At 42.6% G+C, this 17,500-nt stretch overlaps 1 protein-coding gene and 1 long non-coding RNA gene across 2 annotated transcripts in view; one reads left to right on the top strand and one right to left on the bottom strand.

Annotated features, from left to right (window-relative positions):
- Window positions 1–1,466, bottom strand: part of LOC123507237 (T-box transcription factor TBX6-like) — a 5,912-nt gene extending 4,446 nt beyond the window's left edge. Inside the window, exons 1-2 of the mRNA XM_045259979.1 lie at window positions 1,188–1,466; window positions 804–1,002 (exon numbers count right to left, since the gene is read on the bottom strand). Coding sequence (XP_045115914.1) covers window positions 804–1,002; window positions 1,188–1,326 — 338 coding nt within the window. The 5' untranslated portion in view covers window positions 1,327–1,466. The remainder of the gene's footprint in view (window positions 1–803; window positions 1,003–1,187) is intronic.
- Window positions 1–17,500, top strand: part of LOC123507239 — a 280,074-nt gene that overhangs the window by 89,600 nt on the left and 172,974 nt on the right. The window contains exon 4 of the long non-coding RNA XR_006675629.1: window positions 3,498–3,519. This is a non-coding gene — a long non-coding RNA (uncharacterized LOC123507239). The remainder of the gene's footprint in view (window positions 1–3,497; window positions 3,520–17,500) is intronic.

Genomic DNA, 17,500 nt, shown 5'->3' with positions numbered 1-17,500 from the left:
AGAAAATAACTATTACTGGAGAATACTTGCTCCCGCGGCGCCGCAGAGACAAGCAGCTCGCCGCGCCGCGGTGGAGGCGTGCCACCCAGGCAGTGCGTGAAGAATTATTATTGAATGAGTGTTTCTACAAATGAAAACACGATGATTTGAAAATTAATAATTGAGCTAAATTACAATGCAGTTCGCGTTGGTAAATGTGCTGGTGTGTGGCCGCGGACCGCCGGGCCTGCCTTATCTCAGGCTGCCCGCTGCGCTCCGCCCACAGCATAAGGCACCGCGGATCCTCCGCGCCAAAGACATGAGGAGTGAGGGAAGAAGGGCAACACACATACGTTCATAAATTGGGGCGGCGCGGGACTGCGGCAGTGGTTGGCAGCGGCGGCGGCGGCGGTCGGGCTGTGTTATTAGCGGCGGGCGGCGGCGGCTGCCTGCGGGATTATAGGGGCCGTGCGCGGTCCGGCAAAATGATCCCCTATCACCGGCCGTCCATTGTCTCCAGCGGGACAAGCCAGGCAGAGATAAATTGAATTGTCGGTGCGTCAGGCGAGTCTGGAAAGCCAGGCTGCGGAGGCGCTGGAGGAGAGGCGTGATCAGCCCCGCGTGTGGCGAATGTTGTCCCGCCACTGCCCGCCGCAATAACCTGAACTGTATGATTGAGTGCATGCCTGTCTGTGTATTCATGTGCGTAGTCGGCCACATGTATGTGTGTGCACAGGTGTGTGTATGGTATGTGTGGAGATGATCGCATGTGTGCAGGTGTGTGTATGCATGCTGTAGGGACAAAACACAGTGTCAGCACTCACCGGCCAAGCTTGGTGATGATCATCTCGGTGCCAAATTTGTTGAACTGGTTCCACAGGTTTTCATTCTCCAACCGCACCTTGATGCGAGGGTCAGGCTTGCCCCCCGGCAGCCCCGGCGCAGGGAATCCTCCGCAGTGGACCGGAGGCTTCAAGTAGTCGGCGGAGAGGCCATGGGCAAAGGGGGACTGGGGAAGGCCGCCTGTGGGAACACGAGGACCACTGTTACACTCGAGCGGGGAAGCAAGTTTCGTCACTTTTCCACACAAGCTTTGAGACAATGAGTAGTAGACAACAGGCCCTGGCGAGGCGGCGACAGCCTCGGCAGAACAACAACAACAGCTACAATGGCCCGGGTGAGGCGCCGTCGCGGAGCCAGCAACTTACCGTGGAAGCCCAGTCGGTACTTCTCGAGGTGGTCCGTCAGGTTGGCTGGCAGGCCGCCGCCCAGGTACGGGTGGAGGCCTAGCGGGCCAGCGGGGGCCATGCCGCGGCTCCGGAGGTACAGCAGCTCCTCCTCGTACATGTTAAATCTGCGACACTCCGCGCCTAGTGTCCCCTCACGCCACTGATACACTGCACTCGGCTCCACCGCTTCACTATCTCGCCTGCAGGCCGACTCTACGTGTCATTCACGAGTGCTTGTCGAGGACTACCTTAATTTGGTCCATGTAGTGCGTTTTGTATGTGAACAGGCCACACCTCCGCCAGCGCCGGCCACTGAGCGGCGGCTCGGGAGGTGCGTGGGAGGGGCATGTCTCTCTCGCGTGGAGAACGGGGCGGGGCCAGGAGCAGTGGGGCGGGGCATCCAGGTGCCGCCACAATGTTTGTTTTCGACCCCCCTGGGGACCGAGCCTCACAGGTGTGGCCTATTAGTGAATGGGAAAATGGCAGGTTTTATGAAGGTCTGGTCATTAGATTTCGAGATGGGCGGAGATAGAGCAGACGACACGACCGTGAACACCAGACACGGAGGGTAATGTGGCTGCGACCACCTCCCGCCGGCCGTGAGGCAGCTCCCCAGGCACTGGGCGCCCAGGTGACGTGCCCACCTGATGGCGATAAGGAGACCCTACAGCATCCACACTCCAGCGGGGTCTGGGGGTGGGGGGGAACTTGGCAGCCCAGACCCGCACTTCAGCAATTACTGTGCGAGAACAGAGAACACCAAGAACACCACCACCTCCTGCCGGCACTCTGACATACAAGAACAGAAGTGTTTCCTGAACCACCACCACCACCGCCGCTGCCTCTCTTCTCACAATCAAGAGGCGCTGGAGAGGCACGGCAAGCAACACACGCCAGCCGCCGCCGCTCAACCCGCAGCAAATAAACCAAACGAACCAGGACTGCAGTTCCTCCTCGCCTCCTGAGCGCGGCGCAGCAGGAGGGCTCCAAGATGCACCTTATCTCACCCGGAGGACTCTACGCAGATAACCAAGACCGGAATGGACGGCGCCGCTCCTGTACGTAATAAACGGCGACATAAACCAGAAAAAGAAACATCCTGAAATTCCAGCACAAGATAAAATAGCGCAAATTTCTCGAGAAACACGAAACGGAGGAATAAATCAACGCACGGTGCACCTCCCGGAACACACACGGAGACGCTGCACCGAGGAGAGAGAAGAGAAACAGAAAACGAAGCCGAGTAAATAGATAACAAAAGAGCGGGGGAGATGCGACTCAATATATCACCTTTAGGAAGAACGGGAAGAGGAAATAAAGACGGGAAAAGGATGAAGATGATATATAGCTCAATACTAACCCTTCCCCTCCTCCTCCTCTTCCTCTTCCCCCTTCTCTTCTCCTCCTCCTCCTTCACAAGCACACACAAACACGGGATCATGTAGTGCTTTGTATCTCGCACAGAACCGAAACATTTTCATTCATTCCCTTTCAAAGTACGGCTCTTGTCCCGCCAGTGATCCTCTTTGTGTGTCTTAAGTGCCTTTTGTACCGCCGCCCTTGCTCCTCCTCCTCCCCCTCCTCCTCCTCTTTCTCCTCTTCCTTCTCCTCGGCACTCCCAGAAATACCTGCTTGATGAGACGAGATTCAAATGTTTTCCGTCTGCAGGTGTGTGGCTTATGGGCTTTCCAGTGTGTGTGTGGTGGTGGTAGGGGGGGGGCAGGGGAGGCGCTGGCATTAATTGGTTGAGTGTCTTATCTAGAGAGAGAGAGAAGGGGGATAAGTCACATATCAATTACATAACCTTTCATAGTCTCCATCAAACTGCTTCACTGTCCTGTGGTGCGCTGGTGGTGGCGGGAAGGGAGAGAGAGGACTGAGCGTTGGGGTTCACTGCTTTGATGTTCTGATATTGAAAGGTTTAAGGGAGTATGCTTTTGATTTTTTCGTTTTTTTTTTTTCCTTTCATATTTTTAGAGGAAGTTTGAAATGCTGTCTTGATATTTTTGTTTTATTTTTTTTTCCTAGTTTTTTCATGGTTTTGCCTTTGTTTGTTTGTTGTTGTTGTTGTTGTTGTTGTTGTTTTGCTTGTTCTTGTTCTTCTTCTTTTTCTTCTTCTTCTTCTTCTTATTTTATTATTATTATTATTATTATTATTATTATTATTATTATTATTATTATTAGTAGTAGTAGTAGTAGTAGTAGTAGTATTGTTATTATTATTATTATCATTATCATTGATGTTCTCATTCTCGTTCTTATTGTTCTTATCCAATTTGCATTTTTCAGGTCATTAACGGAGGAGATAAATGTGAGTACCTTTTCACCTCTCTCTCTCTCTCTCTCTCTCTCTCTCTCTCTCTCTCTCTCTCTCTCTCTCTCTCTCTCTCTCTCTCTCTCTCTCTCTCTCTCTCTCTCTCTCTCTCTCTCTGTATCTATCTATCTATCTATCTATCTATCTATCTATACCTATAGAGATCTATCTATTTATCTTTTGCATACATTTTCGAGAGAGAGAGAGAGACAGACAGACAGACAGACAGACAAACAGACAGAATCATTGCTGGCGTTCACTTTTATTTACGTGTTTTGAAGTAATCAGAGCCTGGAGAGGAAGTGACCGGGCTCGGGGAGGAGGAGGTGAATTATACACATTGTACCGATTTGCTGACGCGCCACAAGCTGGAGGAGTGAGAGCGGAAGTCCTGCACGTTAAAATGCACTGGACTTTTACTTGTGATGTTGAAGATGGAAGGGTTGGTAATTCTAAAGTGTTACGAAGCTAGATTGTTAATGTACGTTCTTATATTCTGTTTCTTACTTTCTTTTTTTCTTCTTCAGTTTTTATTCATTCATTTATTTTTCTGCTTATTTAAATTTCGTTGGCAATTCTCAAGTGTTACGAAGCTAAATTGTTAATGTAAGTTCTTTTTATTCTCTCTCTTACTTTCTTTCTCAATCTTCAGTTTTCATTTTTTTTTATTTATTTATTAATTAATTTATTTATTTACTTATTTAAATTTCACTGGTAATTCTGAAGTGTTACGGAGGTAGATCGGTAATGTTTATTGTTTTGTTATTTTTTGTTACTTTCTTTCTATTTCTTCTTCAGTTTTTATTCATTCATTTATTTATTTACTTATTTATATTTCGTTGGTGATTCTGAAGTGTCACTGAGCTAGACTGGTAATGTTTGTTGTTTTATTATTTTTCTTACTCTCTTTCTATTTATTTTTCAGTTTTGATTTCTTCACGTATTTATTTATCTAAACATTTATTTTTCGTTGGTAATTCTGAAGTGTTGCGAAGTTAGATTGTTAATGTATTTATTATTTTATTATTTTCCTTCCTTTCTTTCTTTTTTTTCAGTTTGCTTTATTTCTTTATATATTAGTTTATCTGCTTATTTATTTTGTTGGTGATTGTGAAGTGTTGCTAAGATGGATTGTTAATATACGTTCTTTTGCTCTTTGTTTTGTTTCCTTTCTCTCCCTGTCTTTCTTTTTCTGTCTCATTTCTTTATTCTCCTATATTTATTTATCATGTATTTGTTTGATTGACTCTTTTAGTTTTATGAAAGAAATCTATTTTTTTATTTGATTGTGTGTGTGTGTGTGTGTGTGTGTGTGTGTGTGTGTGTGTGTGTGTGTGTGTGTGTGTGTGTGTGTGTGTTTATACCATGAAGAAAACTGAGGAATTTATGACAGTTATAATGCGTTTTTATTTATCACGTATTTATTTATCTAAACATTTATTTTTCGTTGGTAATTCTGAAGTGTTGCGAAGCTAGATTGTTAATGTATTTATTATTTTATTATTTTCCTTCCTTTCTTTCTTTTTTTTCAGTTTGCTTTATTTCTGTGTATATTAGTTTATCTGCTTATTTATTTTGTTGGTGATTGTGAAGTGTTACTAAGATGGATTGTTAATATACGTTCTTTTGCTCTTTTTGTTTTGTTTCCTTTCTCTCCCTATCTTTCTTTTTCTGTCTCATTTCTTTATTCTCCTATATTTATTTATCATGTATTTATTTGATTGACTCTTTTAGTTTTATGAAAGAAATATATTTTTTTATTTGATTGTGTGTGTGTGTGTGTGTGTGTGTGTGTGTGTGTGTGTGTGTGTGTGTGTGTGTGTGTGTGTGTGTGTGTGTGTGTGTTTATACCATGAAGAAAACTGAGGAATTTATGACAGTTATAATGCGTTCTTCCGCGTTGATTTTGAAGATAAAAAGTCATAAATTTAATTGTTCCAAATCAGATTAGTGGATGTTGTTATTTTTGCCGCCTTGGCAAAAATGTGAAAATTACACTTTGAATATTTAGATGAAAAATAAAAGTTTTGAACCTATTCTTGTTAGTTATTAGGAAATGTTCAACTTCTTGAAGGGAAGATAAATAAGTACACAAAGAAAAAAGCAGATAAAAAGTTAGAATTAAAATACTGTACAAGGAAAAATAGAGATAAAAAAAATCATGAGACTAGAAATGTAAATAGAAAAAAATGCATCAAATGAGTCTCTATAGTCTATACAGACAAAACACAACAAAACAAAAACCACATAAATCACCAATCACACCACACACAAAAGTAAACAAATCACAAAACAAGAAAAAAAAAAAAAAAACACGAAAACAATCAAACTCAAAACACCACCACCACCACCACCACCACCACCACCACCACGAAAAAGAACCATCAGACCAGCGCAGAGCTACACACAAAGGCCATTAGGGACTATAAAACAAGGGAGCTTTGATCAATTAGAACTACTTAAAAAATTAGGTCCGTAACGTCTGGGGCAGGGGCGAGGCGGACAGGGGCTTCAAGAGGCGGCTAGGGTCGGTCTGGCAGGGGGACACGAAGCCTCTGAGTAATGGCCTGTCCTTCTCAATGGCTTTGGGTGATGCATAAATACTTCTTGTTCTTCCCAGCTGCGAATATTTACTAAGGGGGTGATCTCAGTCTCTCGTTATGGAATTCCTCCCAGCCTCTAACTAACGCTCTATCCACTCGTCTCTCTGTATGTCTCTCTCTCTATCTGTCTCTTTGTCTCTCTCTCTCCACTCGTTACTTTTCTCCTTTCAATTTTATAAGCGTCCTATCTATGTTCCCATTTCTTCTCTCACATAATCTTCTCTCGTTCTTCAATTCTCATCTTTCTTACCGATGCTTCCTGGCCCCACGTGTCTCTCCCTACTTCATTTCTCTCTCCTTTCCCTCTCTTTAACTCTCCACTCACTCACCCACGCTTCCTGTCCGTATTACCTGCTCCCTATTTCTCTCTCTCTCTCTCTCTCTCTCTCTCTCTCTCCTTCCGTCTCTTTTATTTTCTTTCTCTAATTCTTCAACTTTTCTTTCTCATTGTCTTAGTTTTTTTTTATTATGTTCTTTCTTCTTCCACTCTTTCTTTTTCTCTCGTTCTCCATTTTTTTCTATTTTTTCTCACTGTCCTTCTATAATTTTTACAGTAACATTTTTTTTCTTTCTTCTTTTTCATCTTTCCATTTGTTATTTTTCTCTATGTTACAGAATTCCTTCGCTTTTTCTTTCTCTTTTCTTCCATTCTAGATTCCTCAACTCTCTCTCTCTCTCTCTCTCTCTCTCTCTCTCTCTCTCTCTCTCTCTCTCTCTCTCTCTCTCTCTCTCTCTCTCTCGAAAACTAGCATTAAATTGTATGTTTTGTACTCCACACTCCTCTTTCATCCATTACTCATTATTCACTTCCTCCTCCTCCTCCTCCTCCTCCTCCTCCTCCTTCTCCTCCTCCTCCTCCTCCTCCTATTCCTCCTATTCCTCCTCCTCCTCCTCCTCCTCCTCCTCCTATTCCTCCTCCTCCTCTTCCTCTTCCTCTTCCTCTTCCTGCTCCTCATCCTCTTCGTAATAGTGCGTGCGTGAGTGGGATGGGGTGTGTTTGGAGAGAATATTAGGTGTTATCCTTATATTTTAGCTGTTTATCTTATCCATGTATGTATTTTATGCTTTATCTCTTTATCCATCTGGTTATTAATTCATTTGTTGGTGTGATTTCATGCTTTAGTGTGTGTGTGTGTGTGTGTGTGTGTGTGTGTGTGTGTGTGTGTGTGTGTGTGTTTTGTTAAGTAGAATCGTACTGAAGTGTATTAATTATCGTTCTTGTTATTTTTTTCTTTTTTAATATTTCAGTTCTGTTCTTTTGTGTTAGTGTTTTGTTATGTGGTGGTGGTGGTGGTGAAGAAGGAGGTGATGATGATGATGATGATGATGATGATGATTATGATTACTGAGACGATTATCATATTTCCTGTGTAAAATAAGTACTAGAAATTTGAGTTTTGTTACCAGCACACACACACACACACACACACACACACACACACACACACACACACACACACACACACACACACACACACAGACAAACGGCCATCTTCACCTGAACTCTTATTCTTGTCACTTCCCCGCTACTCTGAGCATCGTGACCTTATCTGACCTTCCCTTGACCTCTTCACTAGTACACACCCTCACCCCCGCCTTCCCTCCACCCTCGAGATCCCATCCACACCCATACCAAACTGCCATACCCGTCTATATTATCTTCTATTTTCTGTATGTATTTTTTATATATATTCGTATGTACTATGGCTATTATATGATTTTATGTTATTTTGTATGTATGTATGTATGTATATGTGTGTATGTGGGTGTATTTGTGTTTGTTATGTCTGTTTCGTTTGTTGCGCATTTATCATCTTCGTTAATATTTCTTCTATCTCTAAATTTATCATCTCTTCTATTTCATCTTTTACCTTCATCGTTTTCCTCTCATTACCATTCTACTAACCCTTTTTTTTTTTTTTTTAATTCCTCCATGCTATCATTCTCAGCATCTTTATTCATATTTCTTCTCTCCACCTTTATCCTCTCTCCTATTCTTTTATTCCTTCTTCACTTCTCATCATCCTCACGTCACTTCCGTCTTTTTTACCAGCGTATTAACTTTCTTTCCTTGTCTTACTCGTATCAACATCTTTAATCATGTTCCTTCCATCTCCCCCTCTTTATCCTCTCTCGTGGTCCATCCTCATCTTTATGGATCATTTACCCTTCATTTCCGCTTTTCGTTATCAGCCTATTAACTTTTTTTTATGAATTATTACTCTTATCATCATCATCATCATTGTTATCAGCTTTATTCCCTCAATCATTGCTTCCTTTCGTCTTTCTTTTGTTTTTGAAGTAATTTTTGTTTCTTTTCATCATCGCTTCTTCCTGGTTCTCGTTTTATTTGTTATTTTTTTTGTCGTTTTTTTTGTTTCCTATCTTTCCTTTTCATGTTTCTCTTTTTTTTTTATTCTTTTACGTTCCGTCATTCTCTCTCTTCTCTCTCTTTTGTTTTGCTTTATGTTTGTATTCTCTTGTTTTTTTTTTCTTTGTTTTTCTTTAGTGTCTTCTTTTCCATCTTTTCTTTGTTCTTCTCCACTTTCTCCTATTCATTTCTTCTTTATTCTTTCTCCTCTTTTCTGTTAGCGACTAGAAAAGAAAGAAAAAACAAACCCTTCTCTTTTCCTTCCCTCACTCTTTTATCCGTCTCTTCCCTTTCTCTCTTTCCTTCTCTTTTCATTTATTTGATCTTACCTCCTGTTATCCTGCCATTATCATTTTCTTTCTCATTCGCATTTTTCTTATTCGTGCAATTCACTAATCTTTCCTTCTCATCACTGTCTCCTTTCCTCCCTCATTCCTCCCTCGCAACGCACCACCTGCTTCCTCTCCTCCTCCTCCTCCTCCTCCTCTCCCGTGACCTCATCCTGGCCACTTTAGTAATTAGGATCGCTACAGACACCAAAAGCAAACAGAGCCGCCCCTAGGGACTCTAACCCGGCCGATAATGACCTCTTCGGTGGGGTCAGGTCACTTGTGTCACGTGGGGCGGCAGGTCATTCCCCACCTTTGTCTCTGCTCACCCTTCCGTCGCCGCCGCTGCCTCCGTCGCGTGTTTGTCTGTCTGTGTGTGTGTGTGTGTGTGTGTGTGTGTGTGTGTGTGTGTGTGTGTGTGTGTGTGTGTGTGTGTGTGTGTGTGTGTGTGTGTGTGTGTGATGTTCTATTTCTTGTGTTTTTTTTTATTTTTTTTATTGGTGTTTTGTTTTAAGTGTGTGTGGGGGGGGGTGTTGGTTTTCTTCCTGTGTTATTTATGCAAGAAAAAAAAAGTGATGAAAAAAGGTTATATTCGTAGAGTATAGGTTTACACACACACACACACACACACACACACACACACACACACACACACACACACACACACACACCAATAAGTGGAAGGGATATCAATATTTCTTTTTTTTTCGTGACCTATTGTGACCTCACGTTCTTAGAGGTCACCGCGCGAGGGTCATTACTTCAGTGTGACCCTCGGCGGCGCTTGATTGCAGTGACCTCTTAGTTTTTTTATTGCCGCTTTAATTGTTTACACGAGGAGCTGATGTTGTTTGTGTTGTTTGTCTTGATTTATTGTTGTTGCGTTCCTGCCTTTTTGTTGTTTGGGTTGTTTATTTCCTTGGTGTCTTGTTTGTTCGTTTTTGCTCGTTTTTTGTTATATTTTTTCTTGTTTATATTTTGGCTTTTATTTTATGAAGTTGTCGTGTGTGTGTGTGTGTGTGTGTGTGTGTGTTTCGATAGATGCGTCGTGTGTGTGTGCATGTATGTAGGTGAAATAAATGTGACAAATATGTAACGTTGTGTAAGAATAGACGTGTGTGTGTGTGTGTGTGTGTGTGTGTGTGTGTGTGTGTGTGTGTGTGTGTGTGTGTGTGTGTGTGTGTGTGTGTACCATATTCTGAAACACTTGTGCACCTCATTACATCTCCGTACCTCAAAAAAAAAAAAAACATTATAGATGATTTTAGTGACAGATTAACACGATATCCACATTATTAACAGGAAAACACTTGAAAACCAGACTGATCATCTCTGTGGCCTTGGAAAATAATCGTGGTGAGAGCAGAGCGCCTGTGTGTGTGTGTGTGTGTGTGTGTGTGTGTGTGTGTGTGTGTGTGTGTGTGTGTGTGTGTACGTGTGTGTGGTGGCGCGGCGTGGGGCGGGGAGGCGTGGGATTAGCGGCGGGTGGTGGCGGCGACGGAAGGAGGGGATTGAGGGCGCGGCGGTGTGTGTGGCGCCGGGGAGGAGCCTTCGCCGCCCACGCCTCATTAACGCCTTGCCCGCCCGCGTGTTGTGCCTGTCCCGACACGTCACCGCCGCCGCCGGCACCTCCTCTTCCTCTTCTTTCTACTCTTCATTTTTTTTCGCTCTACATTGATTAAGTTTAATATTTCGCCTATCTTTTTTTTTTTCTTTTAATCCTTCTCCTCTTCTTCCTCTTGCCTTCTCTCGTTTTCTCTTCTTCCTCCTCGTCCTGCTCTTCTTTTATCTACATTGAATTAGTTGCTTTGATTGTACGCTTATCTTTTTCTTCTCATTTTTCTCCTCCTCCTCCTCCTCCTCCTCCTCCTCCTCCTCCTCCTCCTCCTCCTCCTCCTCCTCCTCCTCCACCTCCTCCTCCACCTTCTTCATCTGTATGGATTATTGTACTATTCTTATTCATTCACTCACTTTTCTTTCCTTTTCTCATCTTTCTCTTCCCTTTCTCCCTCTTTGTTCTTTTATTTCCCTCCTACCCTTCCTATTGTCCCGGTCGCACCATCCTTTCTGCTCCTCCCCTCTTGTTCCTGTGTGGTGCTGGCGATGGAAGGGAGACAGAGGGACAAAGGAGACAGAGGAGACGGAGGAATGAATGGAAATGGAACTTAAATACACGAAGCAGTCATTAGTTGGTCTTGATCTTATTGGCGCCACGAGTCCAAGTTACTGAGGTGCGGAGTGTCCTGGTTAGTTAAGAATAGGGAACAGTTACCTCCCAACTGTACAGGAATGCGTGATTTTTTTTATTTAATTTTTTGAGAAGATATGTGAAATGATTAATCGTTTGGGTCATAATAGATAAGATGACTGGACGAATATGGAAATAACTACAGAAAATAGAAATATAGAGAAATGAATAGATAAATAGACAAATCCTGACGTAAACCAGTAAATTATTAAATAGGTAGAAAGAATGAAAAAAATAAGAGACTTTCCTATACACTCATATGTGCTCCAAACGTACTGAAAAAAAATAAATAAGAAAGTAAGATAAGAAAATAAGAACAAATGAATAATGAATAACCAATCAACCAACATACTAATAGATAAACCAAAGAAAATGAAGCAACAACCCAAAAATGAAGCAATAACGACTCTTCCTATATTCGTCCGTACCTCCACGACACACTCACGATGAATCACGCCACTAGCCAGAAGACAGTTTCCCAAGGCTTCCCAGTGACCGTGTTGTAATCTTGATGTAATCTTCAGACGTTGCTCACCACGCTGATTAGACAAACACTGATTAGGTGAGTGAGGCAAATGGCGCCGCGTGGAGGTGATCGGGGGGAAGGGAGGTGGTAATTGGTGTGGAGGTGGAGTGGTGCAGAGATGAAGGCTGAGGAGGAGGAGGAGGAGGAGGAGGAGGAAGAGGAAGAAAGAAGTAATAAAAGTGGTTTAGACTTTAGGTGTCGAAAATGTAACTTCAGATTTTTTTCATTTTCTACTATAAAAAACAGATGAATAAGTAAATAATAATAATGATGATAATGATGATGATAATAACAAGAACAATGATAATAGTAATAGAAATAATGATAATAATAATAATAATGATAATAATAATAATGACAATAGTAGTATTAATAATGTGGAGTTTTAAGTTCAAAATATGGCAAGTCACGTAATCATAAAGAAACTATTGGTGACTGCAAGGCGAGGCAGGGAATGGCCACAACACTGCAATAATTCTGGGCTGATTAACTTCAAATCCCCAAAGGTAGATACTTCAAAATGTCAAATAAGTAGAAAAGTCACAGTATTACAAGATTACTAATCAAAAGTTAATGAAATCCTTTTTAAGGGAATCAAATCCTTTAGTTTATTTTTTAAAGGTAATCGGATTCTCCATAAAAGAATTAGATATTTTGTAAAGAAATCAAATACTTTATACGGAAACCAAACCCTGTAAAAGTCAACCAAACCCTTTACAAGCGACTCAGATCCTCAATAAGGGAACCAAAGTATAAGGAAATCAAACACTCTACAAGCAAATCAGATCCTGCCGTGGCTGTCCCCCTCGCCAGGCGCCAGTGACGTGACGCAAGGAGATACACAGAGACCCACGGCGCCGGAGTGCTAGGGGGCGGGGCGCTGCTTAGGTGAGGGCGGGGCGTGTGGAGGTGATTAGCGGGGGTCACCTAATCACCTAAGCCCCACGCACGCCAGGTCAGGTCGCGCCGTGAGGAATGTCAGGGCGGGGAATGTCTGGCGCTGTCAGGAATATTGTCGCCGTTAATGGAGACTGGAGCCAAGGGTATCTGGTGGGGGCCTGGTTGGGGTCTGGGTGTTAGGGACGGCGAGGACGTCTATATAGTGTCTTTGGAGTACAGAATTAGTGTTTTTTTTCATGTTTTTATATTAAGCTATATTTGTTGTTTGGTACTGATAAGATTGCTGTTCCTGTACATTGTGGGCAATAAACTATCTAACCATCTATCTGGTGCAATGTTTAGGTATCAGGGACTGTGGGAACCTGTTGCATGTAAAGGATTAGTGTTTCTTCATCTATTTTTATTTTGGATTGCATTTGTTTTTGGGTATTGTTAAAATTTCTCTACACTGTGGCCAATTAACTACCCAATTATTTATCTGGCGCAGTGTTTACGTATCAGGGACTATGGGAAGCTGTTGGATGTACAGAACTTATTATTTTTTTTATCTATTTTTATATTGAGTTTTTGGGTATTGTTAAGATTAATATTCTTGCACACTCTGGCCAGTAAGCTACCGAACTATCTATCTGGTACGGTGTTTAGGTCTCAGGGATTGTGGGAAGCTGTTGGATGCTGCTACTGGAAATGGATCTTGGAGTTAGGTGCTGGGAATGAGTGCTGGAATTGTGGTTGCTGGAAATCGTGGATGCAATGTTCTGGTCCTTATAGAAGTGAGTGCTGGAACTGTCTGGTGCTGGTGATCGGTGCTGAAACTCTTACTAACTGGAAATAGGTTCTGGAAATGGGTTCTGGAATTCTCTTGGGGTTGGTGGTGTTGGAACTGTTGAAATGTCTGTAGCCTTGAGACAGACTGATATACTATCTTAACCACCTGGACTTCATTTTAGACAGTCGGGGGCTAAAAAGAACTGGTACTGGAACTGCCGACACTACTAAAACTGTCGGGAGTTATTAAAAAAATTGTCGGGAAGTGAAGAGGACTGTTGTGTAGACCATCTCGGAACCTGAAGCTGCCGGGAACGTACATAGCAGTTTGTCTGGCGGTATTTGTCTTTAAATGGGCACTGTCTGCAGCTATCGGGGGAGCAGCGCAGAGGTGTCGGGCTATCGGGCTGTCAATACTACTCACCTACGTAAAAACGAAACAAAAAACGAAAGATGTAGATATATAAGGAGGGGGCACTGAGGTAAAGTAAAAATTGTATGTTTTACGTCCAAAAACACGATTGGATTGCAAGTTACTTTAAGAAATTGATCGCACCGTGGTCTTTACGAGTCAAATTAAGTTCGTGGAAAGAACACACTGAGCTCCATTTTCAATTTCGCCGAGATGTAATTAGCGGTGCGCGTGCGTGGCTCTTACCCGGCCAGTAATGAACCCCCAGTGATTTCCGACGAGAGTAACAAATGCCGAGGTAACATGAGCGTGGGAGAAAATGGAGGAGCGGGAGAAAAAGTGCAAGGGAGGGAGGTGGCGGGCAGGACACGGCTGGGGGAAGGAGGGATGGGGAAGGAGGGAGCTGGTAGTGCAAGGGATGAGGAGAGAATATCAGGGAAGGATGCAAAAGGAGTTTTAAAAGATGTGGAGAGAGGAATGGAGATACGAAGAGAGAGTGGTGAAGGGAAGGAAGGAGATGATATAGGGGAGAGAATATGGAGGAAGGACATCGAGGAAGTTAAAGATGAGAAGAGGAGGAGGAAGATGTGAAGAGGGAGTGGATAAAGGGAGGAAAAAGACAATAAAGGAAGGAAATGGAAGACAATGAGAAGAGAATATAGAGGAAGGATACAAAGGGATTTAAAGATGAGGAGAAAAGGCAGGAAGATATGAAGAGGGAGTGGATAAAGGGAGGAAAAAGACGATAAAGGAAGGAAATGGAAGAAAATGAGTAAATAATATGGAGAAAAAATATAGAAGTTATATTTACTACTACTACTACTACTACTACTACTACTACTACTACTACTACTACTACTACTACTACTACTAGCAGCATCTCTTCTTTCCTTCCTTGCTGAAATTGAAGTCACGTAAGGAAGGTGAAACTAACTGCGAGCTAACAAGAAAATGGCTGGTACGAGGACTACTCCCACGCGAGGAAAAGCAACGCTATCACCAGTAATTTGTGATAAGGATCGTCTTCTCTTATCGAAAGGATACAGGACAGAGGCAGTCAATAGAGAAATATCACAGCGATAACGTAAAACAAACACCTTACTATCCTCCTCCTCCTCCTCCTCCTCGATGTCTTCTTCCCCCTCCCTCTCTTGTCTTCAATCTCAACCACCTCTCTCTTCTCTTCTGATAAGGGATGGAGACTGCACACACACACACACACACACACACACACACACACACACACACACACACACACACACACACACACACACACACACACACACACACACACACACACACTTAAACTCAGACACAGAATTGAAACGAATAATATTAAAAGAACCAGTAACATTTCCAATACATATTTCTTACGGAGTACTGAAACAGACAAACAAACAGACAGACAGATAGACAGACAGGAAATGGGATATGAATACGATTAGAATGAACACGGAAACAGACACACAGACAGGCAGAGAGAGAGAGAGAGAGAGCGGGAGGGCCAGGCGAGGGAAAAGCACCTAAGGGAGAGAGTTTATGAGGCGACGGCCGCTCCTCCTGCTTGTGTGGCGCCAGACTGACTGACGGCCGGCGGCAGGGACTCACACCTCGCTCCGGCGCCACCACCCTGATCCCTCACGCCCGCCCCTCGCCCCTCTCTCTCTCTCTCTCTCTCTCTCTCTCTCTCTCTCTCTCTCTCTCTCTCTCTCTCTTACCTCATTTATTTAGTGCTGCGTTTGCATTTTCTAATCTAATTTAAGTATTTTCTATTCGTGTCCTGGTTAATATTTTAGTAGGCTCTACGTGACTAACAGGAAGAGTTAATTAACATCATTCCCTTGCATTCAACTCCTTCCCTGGCGTGTCTTGTTTTCTTTCTCTTCACAAGTAAGCCTTTCCTTTAACTCTCATTTTTCTGGTTAGTTTTTTTTTTCTCTCTCTTTAATCTTTTTTTCTGTTGTGATCGTCCCCTTTCAACATTCTAAGTAGTAATGATTATTTGCAAGAACTACTTCTGCTGCTGCTACTGCTACTACTACTACTACTGCTACTGCTACTACCACTGCTGCTACTGCTACTACTACTACTACTACTACTACTACTACTACTACTACTACTTCTACTTCTACTACTACTACTACTACTTCTTCTTCTTCTTCTTCTACTACTTCTTCTTCTTCTTCTACTTCTACTACTACTACTTCTTCTACTACTACTACTACTTCTTCTTCTTCTACTACTACTACTACTACTACTACTACTATTATTGACATACCGTGAAATCGTACAAACTGATGATAATAATGATATCGTAAACTAACCTAACCAAACCCACCCTACACACACACACACACACACACACACACACACACACACACACACACACACACACACACACACACACACACACACACACACACACACCTGCCACCTAGTCTTACCTTCAGAACGAGCGGCCACCCAAGATACGCTCTACCTGCAGGGCTTGCCGGGGACAGGTACTGGGCACACCTGAGGGAGGGTAGTCTATGCTTACCTGTGTTTACCTGGTGATCGTGACGAGGAGATAGAGATGGGTAGACACTGAACATCTGTTAGTATTCTCTCAGTGTGTTCTCAGTATGTTATGTATGAAAGGAAAGGCGAAGGAAGCTAAGGATACTGATTCAGGCACAGTGGCAAGGAGTAGTTTTATAGGTAGAGAGTGAACATTTGTCAGTATATTCTCAGTGTGTTCTCAGCATGTTCTGTATGGGAGGAATGAGAAGGAAACTAAGGATACTGATTTAGGCACAGTGGCAAGGCGCGGTTTTATATATAGATTGAGAAGATATAGATGATAAGAGAGTGAAGATCTGTAGTATATTCTCAGTGTGTTCATAGTATGTTTTGTATGGGAGGAAAGAAGGAAACTAAGGATACTGATTCAGGCACAGTGGCAAGGCGTGGGTTTTATGATATAGTGGGTTGTTTTCTCTTGTAGCTTGTCTTGCCTGTCACGTGTGTTTGCCTGAATCAACAAAATTGTTCTCCATTTAGGTTATTCTACATTTGTTTGTTTCACTTTATTTTATATCTTTCTGAAGTGAGGAAAAAATAGGTTTCTTTTTTTTTTTTTTTGTGGCCTTCGTTAATGTCAATCACTTGAAAAATAACGAAGTAGATTAAGGAAATATATATATTGATCTACATAAATGAAGTTGACGAATCTAATCAAACACAGCGGTAAAACGTCATTTAGCACACTTCTCGTTGGTATGTCTCACCACTCTCACGCAAACTTGTCTACACTACCTACCAGCATATCAATACATACCTGCACACCTGGAGGCAAGATACACGAGCGAAGGAAACAAGTGCAGCAGCAAGGCGTCTTTTAACACTCACTACTGTAACTCACCTGTGCGCCTCATTACCTGTCTACTTCATTTACCTGTATGTTATAACTAGCAGTAAGAACTTTTAAATAGATACGTTAATGAGACAGAATAGAGCACTTTGGTAATGCGTCATTCACCACATAAGCCTTTAACTCACCTGTGCGCCTCATTACCTGTCTATTTTACTAACCTGTATATTATAACTAGCTATACTTGTAAGAATATTCAAATAGGTGCATTAAAGAGACGGATCAGAGCACAGTGGCAAGGTGTCATTCACCACACACACCTTTAACTGACCTGTCTACATCCTTACCTGTCTATCTTACCTGTTCCTGTATTATAACTACTAGACTTTTAAGAATATGCATAAGAGAACGAGTAAGGAGACGGATGAGAGCACAGTGGCAAGGCGTCATTCCACACACACACACTCCT

This window comes from Portunus trituberculatus, chromosome 21 (genome assembly GCF_017591435.1).
Source record: "Portunus trituberculatus isolate SZX2019 chromosome 21, ASM1759143v1, whole genome shotgun sequence".
Lineage (NCBI taxonomy): Eukaryota > Metazoa > Arthropoda > Malacostraca > Decapoda > Portunidae > Portunus > Portunus trituberculatus.
This window is presented reverse-complemented; position numbering and strand designations above follow the sequence as displayed.